The sequence below is a fragment of the Protomyctophum bolini genome, assembly GCF_963924005.1.
Source record: "Protomyctophum bolini genome assembly, chromosome: 12".
In the NCBI taxonomy this organism is placed as follows: Eukaryota; Metazoa; Chordata; class Actinopteri; order Myctophiformes; family Myctophidae; genus Protomyctophum; species Protomyctophum bolini.
Window position 1 is genome coordinate 32,936,888 of NC_137873.1, and position 16,972 is coordinate 32,953,859.

Below are 16,972 nucleotides of genomic sequence, written 5' to 3' on the forward strand. Positions count from 1 at the left end.
AGAGGCAAACTGTCCATCTTTGCAAAAAAATAACACATGCATGTCAAGTTGTTTTCCAACCATATTTAACACCAACTCTGACCCAACGTAATCTGCATTTCGGACTGAAGTACAACATAAACACTTTTCCAGTTGCATTTTTGAGATATTTGCTTCTCATTTAGCTAATTTAGACTCCACACAAACTACCGCTCGCTCCCCGACAAATAATGGTGCTCTGGCTCACTGCTCCTAGTAGTTGGATGGGTGAATGCAGAAGTCAAAAGTTTCTCTCAATTTGCTGTTGCGTTGCGTTCTTAAAATTGATTCCAAGAGAGAGTAATCGCTAATTGTACTTTTAAGGCCTATTCTTCTTAGTCCCGTTTTCCGTGAAGAGGTGACCACCGAAAACTACAACAGCGGTGGTCACCGCTCGCACAACACATCTCTCTGTTTTTACTAACCACCGCGGTGGTCACCTCTTCACTGAAAACTGGACTAAGAACAGGCCTTTATTAGCACATTGGGAGATGTCCTCCTGTATCAATCGTGACATTTCTTCACCAGTAGCTGACCTCTTTGCCTTTTCTGTCTCTTCCCAGAGTGCCCTCTGACACCAGACACCCCTAACAGCGAGGTCAGAATGTGCAACAACAGCCGCCTGGCGGCCCTGAAAAAGCAGAACGACATCGAGTTGAAGGTCAAACAGGGAGCGGAGAACATGATTCAGATGTACTCCAACGGATCCTCTAAGGTACGTCGGGGTCTATCGCTCCCTTCTGAAGAAGGTGGTCTCGTGTAGCCAGATGATCGGAGCCTACCGATATAACATCTGTTGATGATTTTAGGGACTGCAACTGCTGGAAACAATATGGATATTAAAAATCACACCCGTGTGAGGGACGCTCTTATCATCGTACATATTTGCGTACACTATGACGTAAAATTCCCCATTCATTGTCAATGGGAATTTAATGTTTGTCTAGGACAAAGTTTGTGGACAGACACCAAAAGCTGGATATAGGAGGAGGCACGAAACGAGCACTGCCGCTGAAATAAACGCACGCCTCTCATTGAAAATGTATTGCTAGGCGCGTCAGTCGCTGCCCGTCTGAAAGGACATTAAGAGGAAGGTAGTCTACAAGCCATGTGAATAATCTTTCATACGCAGTTTGTCATTCCTGAACACGGTCAATGGTCGTAACACTAAAACTTTGTGCGTTTACTTTCAATGATATGTTCTGATTGCATAATGATACTAAAACAGGGTGAGACTGTTGCTCGACATATTGCCATCCAGTGTCCTCTGTCACAGACACAGACCTCTGAAGAACATCAGTAAATTACACAAGCAATAACCTATTCTAGATGAAGTTTAACTCAAATGTGACCTAATCCCATGTCCCATGGAGGCCGTTCACCTGGCAGCATTTCTTTGTTAATGTGGCTAGTTTACCTTCTGAAACAAATGTTCATGGGGGGGGACGGGGGGGACAAGCATAGCAACTTTTTTACGTCCGTATAAGTGAAAGTGTATGTGTTTTTTTTGTTTTGTTTCTTTGCATTTTAGATGGCAGAGCTAAACAGGAAACTGAGGGGGAAAGAAAGATATACAAACGGCGACGTTGCGATGATGTTGTTGATAATGATTGATTACCGTTCCAGTCAGACACCCACACTCTTTATTTCTCTAGAAATGAATCCTCCAGTCTTGTTACATAAGTCAGCCCTTCAGACCACGCTGCTCTGTGGTGTTTACAGTCGTCAGACATGACTTAATTCATCCAGTATTCTAACTGGACACTATACCGTGTCTTGTACCGTCCGCCCGCTCGTAAGGGATTTCCAGACCGTTAATCAAATCGCCGGCATGTACTGTACCCTACGCGGCCCACGTAATACCGCTGTCAGGCAACACCACAGATTATTGGAAATGAAATGGAGTCGAGATTGTGGTAGGGAATGTGGAAAGTTATGGCTTAAGCCCAAAGTTTGGCCTGTATTCACCATTGGGGTTTTATAGAATCTTTTTTTTGTGATGCGGCAAAGGTCGTCTGGATCGGGAGTCGAACCCGCGACATGCCATCAGGTTGTTGTTCTTTTCCGACGTCAGGCCTAAACCTGGGTTACTAAACTGACCTAGTGTTCTCTGTGTCTGTCTTGAGTGTAGAGACCATCCACATTTGGCTGCCATTTAAAACATCTTTTCCACAGCGGAGCAAGAGGATTTTGCAGCGACACATTATGTTGCGTGCCATGGCTGCCTGCAACATGCTTGTTTGTTCCACAAAGCTCCTTTGGTTCCTTGTGGCTGCCATAATCCTCGGTGCTACGAAAACTATCATTTGGTGCTACTGCTGCTGTGTGTAAGCCGCCATCGCTAATAACAGCTGTGGCACTAGAGGCTCTGCTACTCCATGTCGGATCTTATGTCGGTCAGGGCTAATTCAAGCAGCCGAGTAGTAAACACAGTGCTTTATGTAAGTAACCGTGTAGAATATCAGTCACGTTAATGTTGCGCAGTGGCGGTCGTGTAGAGTTGTCCTCTGTTGTACGTCACTCCGAAGGCCAAATGTAATTGGATATACTGTAGTTTGGTTTACCCACAATCTAGACTATTTCGTACCTGTAGAGCCCTGCCCCAGCAGACTGAATCCTAATGAACCCATTTGGACCTGGGAACGATTCTACAAATGCCTTCTAAATCATGGCGGTTTTCTGAAATACCTGTGTTTCTGTCAGTGGTGCTCAATATTTCATGTCAAGGACCCCGGCCAAACATGACATGTAATTGGCCACCGACCACCAACCTTGAAAATAGGTTATTCCAGGAACCCCCCCCAGAAGCAAAGATTTGAGTTAAAAACGTCCACTCTGAAAGAATATATATTCAAAGATTGGCAGTTGGCACATCATTTTCACGGTATTTCAAAAATAGCAGACCTACAAGCTCGTAACGCGGCACTCGGGTGTAGATCTGCTATTTTTCAACAGCCAAAGCATAACATAATGCTTTTAAACACCAAAAGGGGTTCCCGCCCAGTATGGGTTAAAACAAGACAAGATGAAGGTCAGTTCAGCACGATATTTAAGTTCTTCTAGAAAGTCTCGCAGACCAAAAAAAACCCAGTTACCGTACAGTTGTACTGCAGTCATAAAACCCCCATAATAATGCATAATTCAGCAACGGTATGCCATGTTGAGTGACCGCCTGGACCCTAGAGCGAGATTAAGTGAGGCAGAGAGAGAGACACGGACGCAGCGAGTGGTGGCACCTTGCAGCTGGAAATAAATAGCGCCTTCCTGATGATGTCACGGAGGAAATGCCTGTCAGACGGATGTCTTTCCAGCGCTGCTGCTGCCGCTGCCGTCGTAACCCAACCAGGGTCGGAACTTCTGAGGAATTCTGGGTGGTGTCTGCTTACTCCGCTGTGTGTGCACATGCGTGTGTGTACATGTGCGTCGTATTTGTGCACGTTAGGACTGTGTGTTGTCAAGGTATTGGTGCAGTGGTGTGTTCCACTTAGACTTTTTTTCTTGGTGAATAATATTTTCCGATGCGGTGATTTCATGCTCTCATCTCCAATTAAGGGCATGAATTAACCCATTTTGGGCGGGAACCCCTGTTGGTGTTGGCATTATGTTATGCTTTAGCTATTTGAAAAATAGCAGATCTACAAGCTCATAGGTCTAGAGCTCGTAGGTCTGCTGTTTTTGAAAGATCGAAGAAACGACTGACATAGAAACATAGCTTTTTCAGAAAACTGTAATTTTTAGAATCTGACCTCAGGTCAAAATGGGTTAATGTCCCGGGCAATTTGCGTTCCCTCTTCATAACAAGTCTCTCTCATTGTATGAATGACATGGATTTAGGTGTGTTTCACTGTGTCTAGGTTTCATTCATGCATGGTTCAACTCGGGGTTTAATGAAGGTTAAATGAAATTAACAATATACTTTGTCATGCAACCAATTCCGAAGATGGCTGAGCTTACAGCGCTTGTATAGATCAGCGTGGCGGTGTTTGGCATCACAGTGTGACGTGTTGGGAGCTTGTAGATCGGCTATTTTTGAAAAAGAAAGTTAATAAAACATTTAAACATTTTTTGGGGAAAAATATGGATGCCCAAGCTCATGTGGTTAAAGGTTGTTTCTATAAGAAAGGAGTCGATCCGCACACCGTTTCATAAGCTCCCAAAACAATGTATTGATTACAACAATCCATTGTATTGTTTTCCGCTCTGTCAATAAATAGTTTTGGGTGCCACCGAGTGGCGCGCTGACGAGCTTGTAGGTCTGCTATTTTTGAAAAATCTAAGAACCACTGACATAGAAACGTAACTTTTTCAGAAAACTGTCAGGATGTAGAAGAAGACATTTTTAGAATCTGATCTCAGGTCAAAATGGTTTAACGGTTGTAACCCTGCGTTTGCCAACTTTGGCACCACCTTGCTGCCTTCTCCGCCAACGTAACCGTGATTACAGTTGTTTTTGAATAACTACAGTGGTGTCCTTTTTTATCCGCTGTCTTTGTTAACAGGATCGCAAGTTACTAGCAGCAGCACAGCAGATGCTCCAGGACAGCAAGACGAAGATCGAGTTCATCAGGATGCAAATCCTCAAGTCCAGCCAGGCCTGCGAGTTGAACTTCGATAACAGTGATGTGATCGGTGAGCCCATAACCCTCATTTACGTCCATAGATAGACGTTACCTGGCCTCACCATCACATAAAAGGTGGCCAGCATCTACCCTCAGCTGGTTTAGGATCAGATAACTTCAAGTTCACCCTGTGCCAGCCGCAATTTGCAACACTAGATTGTTTTTTTTTTAATAATGGGATGAATCTAGAGTTGCAATAACCCTCCATTGACAGCCCATTGATCAAATTGCATTTCCGATCTGCTTGTATTAAACCACGTTAAACTTCACCAACATTGCAGCTGTAGGGCATGCTTGAATTTCCTCTTTCAAACTGCAAAGTGTTTGTTTCATAAAAATCCACCGTAGATATGTTTATGAGCTACTTTCTGCCAAGAAATTCTGTGCCGTGATATTTTGTTGTGTTGGAGTTTGGAAGCACTCGTTTTTATTCACAGGTCCCTAGGGCCGTTCCGTGACTTCCTCGAGCACTTCCAAACTCCAACACTTAATAATCACCTGCACATGTCTACGGTGGATTTTTATGAAACAAACGCCTTGCAGTTTGAAAGAGGATCATGTAAGCTTTCCCTACAGCTGCAATGTTGGTGAGTTTAACGTTGTTTAATACAAGCAGATCGGAAAGGTTGCAAATTGTGGCTATCCCGAAATGATTTGTGCACCCCTAGTCAAGAACCACACCGGTAGGGACTCCTTGGGACAAAACCGTTTTAAGGTAAACCACACCAAGAAGAGGAAGAGGAATCAGTATGACTAGGAAGTGTTCTGCTTTCATCACTCCCTCTATAATGAAATCTGTTATTGATTATTTGGTTTTGTCTCATTTAGAATACTGCCCTGTTATCTGGTCATCAGCTACAAAATCTGATTTGAAAAAGTTACAGATTGCTCAGAATAAAGAGGCTCGTCTGGCACTAGGCTGTTCATACCGTACAAGTATTAGTTATATGCACGAACATCTGGCATGGCTAATGGTTGAAAAGAAATTAGCAGTGAGTCTTCTAATGCTACTGCGGAACATTATTTCCACTGGTAAGCCGTATAGCTTGGCTCACCAGTTAAAAATGACTTCTGAACATGGTTACAACACCAGAGGAGCAGCTTCTGGTAACATAAGAATAAAAACAACACCAAAATCAAACTGTCTTAAACACACTGGTATATATAGGTCAATAACTCTCTGTAATGCACTGCCCAAAAACATCTTATCTACGTACAATACATAACAAAATTACTTTAAAAAAGAATATCAAGATATACCTTGCCAATTTGCCAAGTACATAACTGTGATTTGCAAATTTGTTCTTTTGTTTTATAATGTGAATTTGTTCTTTGTATTTGTTTTTATCTTGTTCTGTTTTTTATTTTAAATTGTATTTTTAGTTGTACATTTGTATTGTATTTGTTTTATTCAGGACCCCCAGGAAGACTAGAGGCTCAGTCATGTGTCTCTAATGGGGATCCTTCAATAAACATAAACCAATGCAACTCATTGAGTTGCATTGGTGTGGTTGACCTTAAAAACCGATTTGTCCCGACCTGACGCTTTGTTGTGGTTTGGGCTTTAAGGCTGCGCACAGGCTCTTCTAAAACGGTCAAACAAGTTAAAACAGTAGCAATATGTTCTTTTCTCCTTGCCATCCTTGCCACACACATGGTCGATGCCATTATTCACTCTTGCCCACTTTCCCTGTTTTTTAGCCAAGCCCATCATCAGCCCACTAGACCTGCGGGTAGAGGAGCTCTGTCACCACGCCAGGATAGAGTCTGCCGTGGCTGAAGGTGCCAAGAATGTCATGAAACTCCTGGGGACGGGCAAAGTCACAGAAAAGAGAGCACATTCAGAGGTGTGTGTGTGGGTGTGTTTGGGATCTGTTGTCACCAACTGCAGTTGTCACCAACTGCAGTCTTTGGGTTTAGTCCAAAGGATGCTGGTTTCTCATCCAAGAAGACCCTATTATAACACCACTGTTTGCACTTTACACACACCGTACTGACAACTGCAGTTGAATTTATTAGAAATTCATTGTTACACGGCCTTGTTGAATAGGCCGAGGTCTGTTATTTGCTGATTGAGTGGACTGAATGTTCTGCCCGTCTACGTTGCTATGCAAAAGACAAAGGACGGTTGAATCAGTATTTTGGGTCACATTATTATAGCTATGTAATATAAGCAGGGTAATGTGCAAGTCGGGCCTCACTCTTCATTATCCTAATTATTACATAGTCGTACAGCTTTAGTGAATTGGAACTACCGACTACTATATTTCAGCAGTTTCTCAGTAAATGGAGTGTGTAATTGATTTGTAATTGATTGGTTTCCCCCAAAACCCTCACTCAGATCTCCTTTTCTTCCTGCTTTCCTGCACCTCGTCCCTTTCTCTCCTTCCTTTATGCTGTCTGCATGGATTAAAGTTCTCAGTCGCCACAACTGATTCTAGACATTTGGATTCCATAGAAGCTACAGCTTCTATTGAAGTGTGTTGCGCAGGCGAAAATAGCAGATCTGCAAGCTCACCACACGTCGCAGCACGACGTGGTGTGAGCTTGTAGATCGGCTATTTTCTGTCATTCGTTATTTTAAGATGAAATGGTATTTGTTTGAAGTTGTTAAACTAGCAATAGAATACATCTTCCATAAACACAAATGTGACATTTCCGACACAATGGTGTCAGAAATGTCATAAAAGCAATGGTTAAACTCAGCAGGGGTGCCCAAAAGATCTTATTGAGCTGGTCATTTTGAAAGTGACTCTCGTGCCAAAATAATGTGGGCACCCCTGGGTTAAAGCCTCAAACTGTAATGTCTTTCAACTGGTCGAGTGGCTCTATGTAAAAACAGACGGTTTAGAACGATAATACACTAAACATCATCATTTTTAAACACTTTCGAGTCACAAGATTCTTTCTTTAGCTTGATTCCATGCCCGTCTGCCTATACACACTACACAGGCCCAGGCCCGGTTCAACGAGTCCAGCCAGAAGCTGGACCTCCTACGGTATTCCCTGGAGCAGCGTCTCAGCGAGCTGCCCAAGAACCACCCGCGCAGCAGCAGCATCGTGGAGGAGCTCTCGCTCCTGTCGGCGCCGGCCGTCACCAGCCCCAGGTCCAGCCTCATCTCCACCCAGAACCAATACAGCACTGTGGCCAAGCCTGCCGCACTCACAGGTACGCTATACGCTACAGTACCTGGACTGACCAATGCCATGACGATGACATTGGGGGTCGTGAAACATGATTGTCTTCATTCTGACCTGAAATCAGATTCTAAAAATGTCTTCTACATCCTGACAGTTTTCCATTCTGACCTGAGATCAGATTCTAAAAATGTCTTCTATGTCAGTCGCTCTTCGATTTTTCAAAAATAGCAGACCTACAAGTTCGTAGTGCGCCATTCGGTGGTGCGCTATGAGCTATTTTTCAATAGCTAAACATAGTGCTAACACCAAAATGGGTTCCCGCCCAGAATGGGTTAACTTCTTCGGCATCTGGAAACCCAGCAGAGGGGGACTGTAATGGTAAAGTTATGACGATTGTAATTTTAACCCATTTAGACCTGAGACCAGATTTTTTATTTTACAAATGTCTTTTAAATCCCGACTGTTTTCTGAAAATGTGTGCTGCAGTATTCTCAAACCTTTTCATGTCAATGACCCCCAAAATGATATGTATTTGGCCGCCGACCCCCATCTGTAAATGTTTGTACCAGGGACACCCGAGAGGCAAAGATTTGACTTAAAAACGTTCGCTTTGCGCCACATTTTCAAGATTTCTATTTAGAAAATAGCAGACAAGCTTGTGGCGCGGTGCCGTGCTATGAGCTTGTACATCTGCTATTTTTCAACAGCTAAAGTTAAAAAAAATGGTTAAAGTGGTTAAAGGCATTCCAGCTTCCGCTCTTAAAGGGTTAACACTGGCATCACTGCCCAATTTCGTTGACTTTTCATAAGTAGTGGTGGTTTTGAGTGTAGCATGAGATGCAGGACACTGCATGAGTAGAAAACCCAGCTTTCTGGAGTTCCCTGTGGTTGCATAGGACTCCTCAGTAACACAGTAACTAGCTAGCCGGATGCATCTCTGTTCCTGTATCACCAGTATCTGTTCTCGTAGAATAGCAATTTCCATTCAAAGCAATGCTGTGCCTCTGTGTAAGAGGCACAGCTGAGACGGCAGCTGTTTTTTGTTCACGGTGCCCACTGACGGAACACCCTCTTCTAATCCTCCAGGCACACTAGACGTCAGGCTCATGGGCTGTCAGGACCTCCTGGAGAACGTTCCGGGCCGCTCCAAAGCCGGCTCGGTCCCGCTGCCGGGCTGGAGCCCCAGCGAGACACGCTCCTCCTTCATCAGCCGAGCCAACCGGAATCGGGGAGCCAGCGCGCGCAACCTGACCAAGAGCGAGGAGCTCTCAAGTGAGTGAATCTCTTTCCTCTACGACCTCGATGTCCTGTCTCTACACTTGGCTATCAAATAGAAAGCTACTGTTTCCTCCCCAGAATATCGTAAAAAAGAAAAGGTAAAAAAAAAAGACAAAAAAGGTTTCCTTTTTTTTCCATGCTCAAACTGAAAAAATGGTTAAAGGGACACTTCACCCTTTTTGCAAAAAGATATATGTTAATGACGTTTAGAAGCTTTAGATCACTTTCCTGGGGGTATTTATGTGTGTAATATGTGGTTTTAGATATTTTAGATTGTAGCAGTGAGCCTGTTGTCTCTGATGTCATGGACACTGGTCTCACTACCTTCCTGGACTACAATTCCCATAATTCTTTGGTGCACTGCTCCTCCTTGTTGATAGGGGGGAGAGCTGTCTTACTGAGACAACATGTAGTCCAGGAAGGAAGTGAGCCCAGTGTCCATGACATCAGAGACAACAGGCTCACTGCTACAATCTAAAATATCTAAAACCACATATTACATACATAAAGACCCCCAGGAAAGTGTTCTAAAGCTCCTAAACGTCATTAACATATATTTTTTAGCAAAAAGGGTGAAGTGTCCCTTTAATAGTATTTAATGTACAATGTGTTTCTGTTTCCTCAGATGAAATAAGTGCAGTGTTGAAGCTGGACAACACAGTAGTAGGCCAGACTAGCTGGAGGCCGGTCAGCAACCAGGCCTGGGACCAGAAGTTTACACTGGAGCTTGACCGGGTAACATGTCAAACACACGCACGCACAACACATACACTGTCCTTGACTGAGATTGGTGCTTTTGAATGAATGTTTTTCTGCTTAACGTACACATGTACATGTTTGTTGACGTGTGTGTGTGTGTGTTTACCCTCTAGTCCCGTGAGCTGGAGATCTCAGTGTACTGGCGTGACTGGCGTTCCCTCTGCGCTGTGAAGTTCCTGCGCTTGGAGGACTTCCTGGACAACCAGCGTCATGGGATGTGTTTGTACCTTGAGCCACAGGGGATGCTGTTTGCTGAGGTACACACACGCACACACACACACACACACACACTCTCTCTCTAAAACGCGCACACTGCTTACCCCAACCTTAACTATTCAAATACACACACATACATACTCAACCTTTGCCATTAACCTTTAATCCATCCATAATTCGGAAGCTAAATTTGTACTTCAGTCCTAAAGTAGAGCTTTTGCATAAAGAGCATTTGGTTAAATGTCCTCACTTTAGCCACTATAAAAATAGAAGTACTAAAACACACACACACACACACACACACACACACACACACAGAGAGAGAGAGAGAGAGACAGAGGTCTCTGAGGGTACGCTCGACTTTACAGCATGCGGTCAAAATACAACCTTGGTAAATTGGTAAATGGTGCATTTATATAGCGCCTTTATCCAAGGCGATTGACATAGATTGTGCTTTACTTTCACCCATTCACACACGCATTCATACACCGATGGCGTCGGAAACCATGCAAGGCACCACCAACCAGCACATCGGGAGCAATTAGGGGGTTCAGTGTCTTGCTCAAGGACACTTCGACACTAACTCTGGGGGAGCCCGGGTTCGAACTGGCCACCTTTGCGGTTACCGTCCGGCCACTCTACCTCTGAGCCACCGCCGCCACAACCTTGTGTCCATTCTACTCATCCTGGTGGTTTACAATGACGCTGACATGCTTAGCCCATTTTGACCTGAGATCAGATTCTAAAAATGTCTTCTACATCCTGAGAGTTTTCTGAAAAAGCTATGTTTCTATGTCAGTCGTTCTTCGATTTTTCAAAAATACATAGCATAATGCTAACACCAAAAGGTGTTCCCGCCCAAAATCGTAATTCAACTTTTCTCTCCTTTTTTTCTTTTTTTTTTTTTACAGGTGACATTTTTCAACCCTGTCATTGAGCGACGGCCAAAGCTGCAAAGACAAAAGAAGATTTTCTCCAAACAGCAAGGTGAGGAGGAATTCCTTTCTGAGTTCTGACCCCGAAACAGACCAAACGGTCTGGATATTCCTCTGAAAGCACGCCTGGGGAGCGCCTAAAGCCATATTTTTTTTGGGCCATATTCACAGCCATTTTGCTTCATCATCATCAATTGTTGGATTGGATAAATGAATACGAACCTGTGGCAGCTTTTTTTTCTTAAACTGTCCTTGGCGGTTCAAGGAGAGAGGAAGAACTCGTATAAACTATTCAAAAGGTGTGTCACATAACTCCCTAGTTTGCGACATGTGTCTCCATGGTAACCTGTAGCCCTTAGGCTGTGACCTCAGAGTTGTTTGAGGAGAACCGAAAATATGGTGTCTGCGGTCTCTGTCTCTGTCCATTTTCCTCCCTTCCTCAGTGTCCCCTAATCCTCTTCTCCCTCTGCAACACTCTCCCCACCGCACAACAACTACTCCCAGTATTCTATCATGTCATTTATTGCCCACTATGCTCCACCTCAGGGGTGGGCAACTTTGACGATGGCGAGGGCCAATATATTTCCACACTCACTCCAGAGGGCCACAGTGCATATTACTGGCGTAGCAAAAATAGCTAATAGTTTTTGCTATATTTGAATTGGAAACCTGAAATTTATTTTGCTATTTTTGAATTGGAATCCTGAAAAGTAACCTAGTTTTTATTGAATTTCAAATGCATTTAGTTATAGTTATAGTTAACTTTATGAACTGTTAACATAACTACATTGGACACAAAAAGACAATAACATGTTAATACTAGTCATTAAGTACTAGTCATTTAATACTAGTCATGAAGTAATTAAAAGCGGGTTTGGAATTGTAAACAGCTGAAATCAATACTATATCAGTGTTCTGATATTAACATGAGGGCCGCATTAAGTGAAGGTGGGGGACGCATGTGGCCCCCGAGCCGCCAGTTGCCCACCCCTGCTCCACCTCAACCCTCTTGCAGTCCTCCATATCAAACTCTTTCCACCCTCTATGCCCCGTCCCTTCAGGTAAGACCTTCCTGCGGGCGCCTCAGATGAACATCAACATTGCCACCTGGGGCCGGCTGGTACGGAGAGCCATACCCACAGTCAGCACCAACTCCTTCAGCCCACAGGCAGCGGAGACTGTTCCCAGCAGTCTGCCTGGCTCCCCCACACCAAGCAGGTGGAGAGCAGCATTCACACTCCAAATGCCTCATTCACACACACACACACACACACCCTAGCAGTTGGAGAGCAGACAGATGTTTCCACGCAACATGCACACACACACACACACACACACCTAGACTCCTCAAACTCGCCACTTCTCACAGACTGGCACTGACGTACATAATAGAAATGCATTAAAAAAAACAAATGTCCTGTTGGTTCTAAGACGTTCTTAAAATGAATGACTACAATTACAGAGAATTACTATTATCTCTGCTGTCGGAGAAGAAACCACCTAACTCCAAAATGTTCATTTTTCAGAAAATGAAAGAAATATATTTTTCAGGAAATGAAGAAAACCTTATATTTTGAAAATAATGCAAATACTGCCTCATCAAAGTTGTTGTTGTGACTTAATAATAATTATATATTGTCAATGACTTGCATGAGAGGGGGGGAGGTGGTAGAGTTAGCTGTTTTAGCAGACAGTTTGAAGGGGTTTTGTCCGAAGCACCTTTTCATACTTTCCCTTGGTTCAATATTTATTTAACCAACACACAAGACATAAAGGGTGTTTATTGATTTTCCTCCTCAGCAACGAATTGAGCACAATTGTTTCAAATGCCTTTCTCCAACGATTTATAATGCACATATTTCCATAGATATCGATCCCACCATTAAGCTGTTTCTCCTTCTCCTTAACCTAGTGACCCCCTGGTGACCAAACTGGACTTTGACAAAGAGCCCACCCCAGGACCCAAGCACTACCCTGTTGACTCTGTTGACAACAGAGAGCCACTTCCACAGGACAAGTTGCCAGACAAGGAGGAAGTGCAGGTATGGTGGTCTAAAATAAATGACGTCTTTGCTTTTTGCCCCTTCTGGGGTCTTTGTAGTAGTTTCATTTGTTTTTCTCTGCTGTTTTAATGCCATTGTTGGTGGGGTTTTTTATTTTATTTTTTAAAGCTGTAGCACTTGTGAGATTTGTGAAAATGTAAAGTGTGTTACGAATAAATGGTATAGCTGGCAAGACTGTCCAACGTTTCCACAACTGCTGCACTGCAGCACTCTGATAGCAACCAACAATATTTCATTTAATTTCATACATCCATGGTGTTGGATGTGCAGATGTTCACGACAGTTATTTGTCATTGCTTGTCGGTGCCCTCATACAAGCCACCGAACCAAGTCACACTTCTTCTAATAGCCGTTTCTGCTTTGCCTCTGCATAGAAGTGACTGAATCCCATAATAATTCATTCACACTCTTCAATTCAGGCCAGATTCAGGAAACTAAACGTTCTACCAGGGGCTGGCCCAGTGCTTGCAAAGGTTAATCTTTAAGGTTAATCGTTAACTCTCAAATTCTCACCCAAAGAGTAGTAGCCCATAAATGGTTTCTGTGCATTTTGCCGTCCAAAATAAATAAAAAAGCACACCCTACTGGGTGCATTATCACTTTTATCTGATTTTGCTTTTGTCTCTCCAGGATGCCCTGGCGTCATTTGACTTCCTCAACAAGAGGAACAGCATAGCGGTGAAGTCGGAACTGGATGGCGTGGCGGAACAGGAGATCCAGCCTCCAGACCTGGAGCTCACTGCTATCCAGAAGGATAATGAGATAAGGTAAGGACAGTGACTGGAAGGCTTATTTTCCTTTTATTCAAAGAAAACGCACAGAGGGAGGAAAGGGGGATTCAAGAGGATTTGTGCTGTTCTGCTGAAGGCACAACAGGCTATAAAAGAATGGTTAAAGTGAGGCTAAAACCCACGTGCACTTCACCGCATGGTGCTGAACTCTCTCCTTATATCTGGACACCGTGGTGATGCGCGGTTCATCCACGGTTCAACTTTTAATAAAGGGTGCTTTGCTCAAGAAGTTTGAGAAGTGCTGATTTCATGCACTAGTCAAACGAAGGGAAACACTGCCCCCTGGCTCTGTCCCGGTATCATTTCACTAATGTTGATGCAGAGCAGTGTGCGTTGCAGAATCCAGTCTTGTATGACTCTGCACGGTGGCACAGCACAGTCTGTAGCGCTGTTGCCTCACAGTTAGAAGGTCCTGGGTTCGATTCCCGCTGAGGGCGTCCTCCGCGTCATCAGTGCACATACCCTGGGTGGGGTTGGCAAAAGAAGGGCCTTTCTGTGTGGAGTTTGTATGTTCTCCCCGTGTCCCCTAGGGCAGAGGTTCCCGACCACTGGTACGCGGACCGGTGGTGGTACGCGGGACATGTCCCACTGGTACGCGATGAAGGGAATCCCAAGTTTTCACGACTGTGCGTCGCCAGGATTTTCTAAACAGCGGTGTAAAGTCAACTCGTTCGAATGAAGATACCAAGGAGCGATGCGTCACTGACTGTGGCTTATAAACAGCTTTGAGTCTGTCTTCTGTGTTGCATAGCATAATAGTGTAATCACTGTCAAATCCTTGGTATCTTTACCGTTCACGTGTGTTCAGCGAGCAGCAGCATAACGACAAGCTGTAGCCTATTGTCACGCTTGCGCTAATGAGACAAAACACTGCACGATACGGGTTTATTATTTCATGTCAAAACATTCAAGTATCAGAAGATGATGTAACCCAGGTAAAATAATGCATCACTGTCTGCATGTTTAACTAAAGTTTTGCAAATCTGTCCAAATTAATTTCTGAAAAAAATGGGCATAACCTTTTCTTTTTGTTCATATATCATTGGCCATTTAGGTCAATTAAATAATAATAGCTCAAATTTATATAGCGCTTTTCTAAATACCCAAAGCGCTTTACATAGGAACACTAGGAACAGACTTTATTAAGAAGAAAAACAAAGCATAACATAACAGACAACAACAGTACAGGGTTAAAAAGATAAAAGGATAAACGAGGGAAGGGGGGGGGGACATCCTAACCAGACCTCAGCTGGGGAATTATGTTGTGATATAATAATATAGCAGTGGGTAGGCTACTTGAGGCCAGTAAACTGTGTTCCGTGTTCCGGTACGATGATGCGCGACCGCAACACCCGCCCCAACCATGCCGGCCTGCGAACATTTTATGAACTGTTAGCCGGTCTGTGGTAATAGAAAGCTTAATGGGAACCCCTGTCCCAGGATAGGTACAATCACAAAAAACATGCAGTGATTCTGGTCTCTAAACTGCCTCCCTCTGGTCAGCCATGGCGCCTATTGGAGGGGAAAGGATAACGTATTCCTTTCACGCGCTACGCCCAACTGGGGAACCCCCCCCCCCCCTGTCAGGTGAAAATAAGCGACTTGGACCCAGGTTGGCAGAGAGAGTCTAGCACCCAGCAGGATTACATTAGATAATTGACACTGGGTGAAAAAAATGGGTTGCAAAATCGTGGGATAAAAATTCCAAAAAAGAAAACATGGAGGACAGGCTGTAGTTAACGACTGTTAACGATGCTCTCCCTGCAGGGAAGAAGAACAGTTCCACTTCAGCCTTCAGGACTTCAAATGTGTAGCAGTCCTGGGACGTGGACACTTTGGAAAGGTACGTTTTGCATTGTAGTGAGGCGATCGAGTGATGTGACAATTAGAAGGGACTCTTTTTAAATGATCTGCCTTGCATTTCCCAGGTGTTGTTAGCAGAGTATAAAAGCACGGGGGAGATGTTCGCCATCAAAGCTCTGAAGAAAGGCGACATTGTGGCTCGTGATGAGGTTGACAGGTAAGCCCTGGGGCTCCCAGACAAATCTTTATGTCAACATCAGAGGCAGTATATATCGTGCTCGTGTAACCCAAAGTATCTTTGAGTTCTAAACTAAAATGATTTGGAATCTAAATGTGTACAACTTGTTTTTGCTCTGTGGATTTATTAATTGTTGATGGTCGCTTGAAAGATTGTTTATGACTTAATATGTACAGTCGCCAAGAGCCTTTGTGCTGATGCAACTATGTACGGTGTACGCATATGTCTGTGTGTCTGCATATGTTTTCACTGCCTGTGTATAAATGCCATGTTTTTTTCCCCATGCTCCTAAGACTAACAATGCCATCACCCGCTTCTCTTCCCAGCCTGATGTGTGAGAAGAGGATCTTTGAGACGGTGAACAGCGTGCGTCACCCGTTCCTGGTCAACCTGTTTGCATGCTTCCAGACGCAGGAGCACGTGTGCTTTGTCATGGAATACGCGGCGGGGGGTGACCTGATGATGCACATCCATGCTGACGTCTTCTCAGAGCCAAGGGCCATGTGAGTCACTGGGAGTTTAATAATAACCGAATAAATACATCTCATCTCGGTGTTCTTTGAGAACCACTGATGTAGGCGAATGGCAACCGAGATTCTTTATCGAGATAAATGCCTTCCCCTCTGTCAGTGTTGTTTTCCTCGACTAAAACACTGACGACGACTAAATGAAAACTAAGCCACGATGACTAAGACTAAATATATCGACAATCACTTTTGGCAATAAATAAAAAACTAGACTAAAATGCTAGGAAGGGACTAGTGGACAAGAGATCCAGTATAAGTCATTTTACACTTGGTTGCATGCAGATCTACAAGCTCACAACGTGTCGCGCTGAGACGTGTTGTGAGCTTGTAGATCGGCTATTTTCAGCAAGCGTAAAATCAGCCATTATGACGGCATCAAGGCCCGCCTAAATACATTTTAGTCGACTAAATCAACCGTAGATTTAGTCTACTAAAATCCCATGACATTTAGTCGACTAAAAGTAGACTAACACTAAAGCATTCCAGGTGACTAAAATGTGACTAAAACTAAATGAAAACTATTCAAGAGACTATGGCTAAAACTAAAAACTGCCAAAAACAACACTGCCCTCTATATCATGCGG

General features: G+C 43.9%; 1 protein-coding gene across 2 annotated transcripts in view; it reads left to right on the forward strand.

The window, feature by feature from the left end:
* The window catches only part of pkn2a (protein kinase N2a), a 42,444-nt gene that overhangs the window by 20,519 nt on the left and 4,953 nt on the right, over positions 1–16,972 (forward strand). For both annotated transcript variants that reach the window (XM_080778680.1, XM_080778679.1), the window contains exons 4-17: positions 582–733; positions 4,518–4,647; positions 6,339–6,484; positions 7,590–7,806; positions 8,865–9,050; positions 9,682–9,791; positions 9,929–10,072; positions 10,943–11,018; positions 12,028–12,184; positions 12,879–13,008; positions 13,660–13,796; positions 15,588–15,663; positions 15,749–15,840; positions 16,188–16,364. In XM_080778680.1, coding sequence (XP_080634806.1) covers positions 582–733; positions 4,518–4,647; positions 6,339–6,484; positions 7,590–7,806; positions 8,865–9,050; positions 9,682–9,791; positions 9,929–10,072; positions 10,943–11,018; positions 12,028–12,184; positions 12,879–13,008; positions 13,660–13,796; positions 15,588–15,663; positions 15,749–15,840; positions 16,188–16,364 — 1,930 coding nt within the window. The remainder of the gene's footprint in view (positions 1–581; positions 734–4,517; positions 4,648–6,338; positions 6,485–7,589; positions 7,807–8,864; positions 9,051–9,681; positions 9,792–9,928; positions 10,073–10,942; positions 11,019–12,027; positions 12,185–12,878; positions 13,009–13,659; positions 13,797–15,587; positions 15,664–15,748; positions 15,841–16,187; positions 16,365–16,972) is intronic.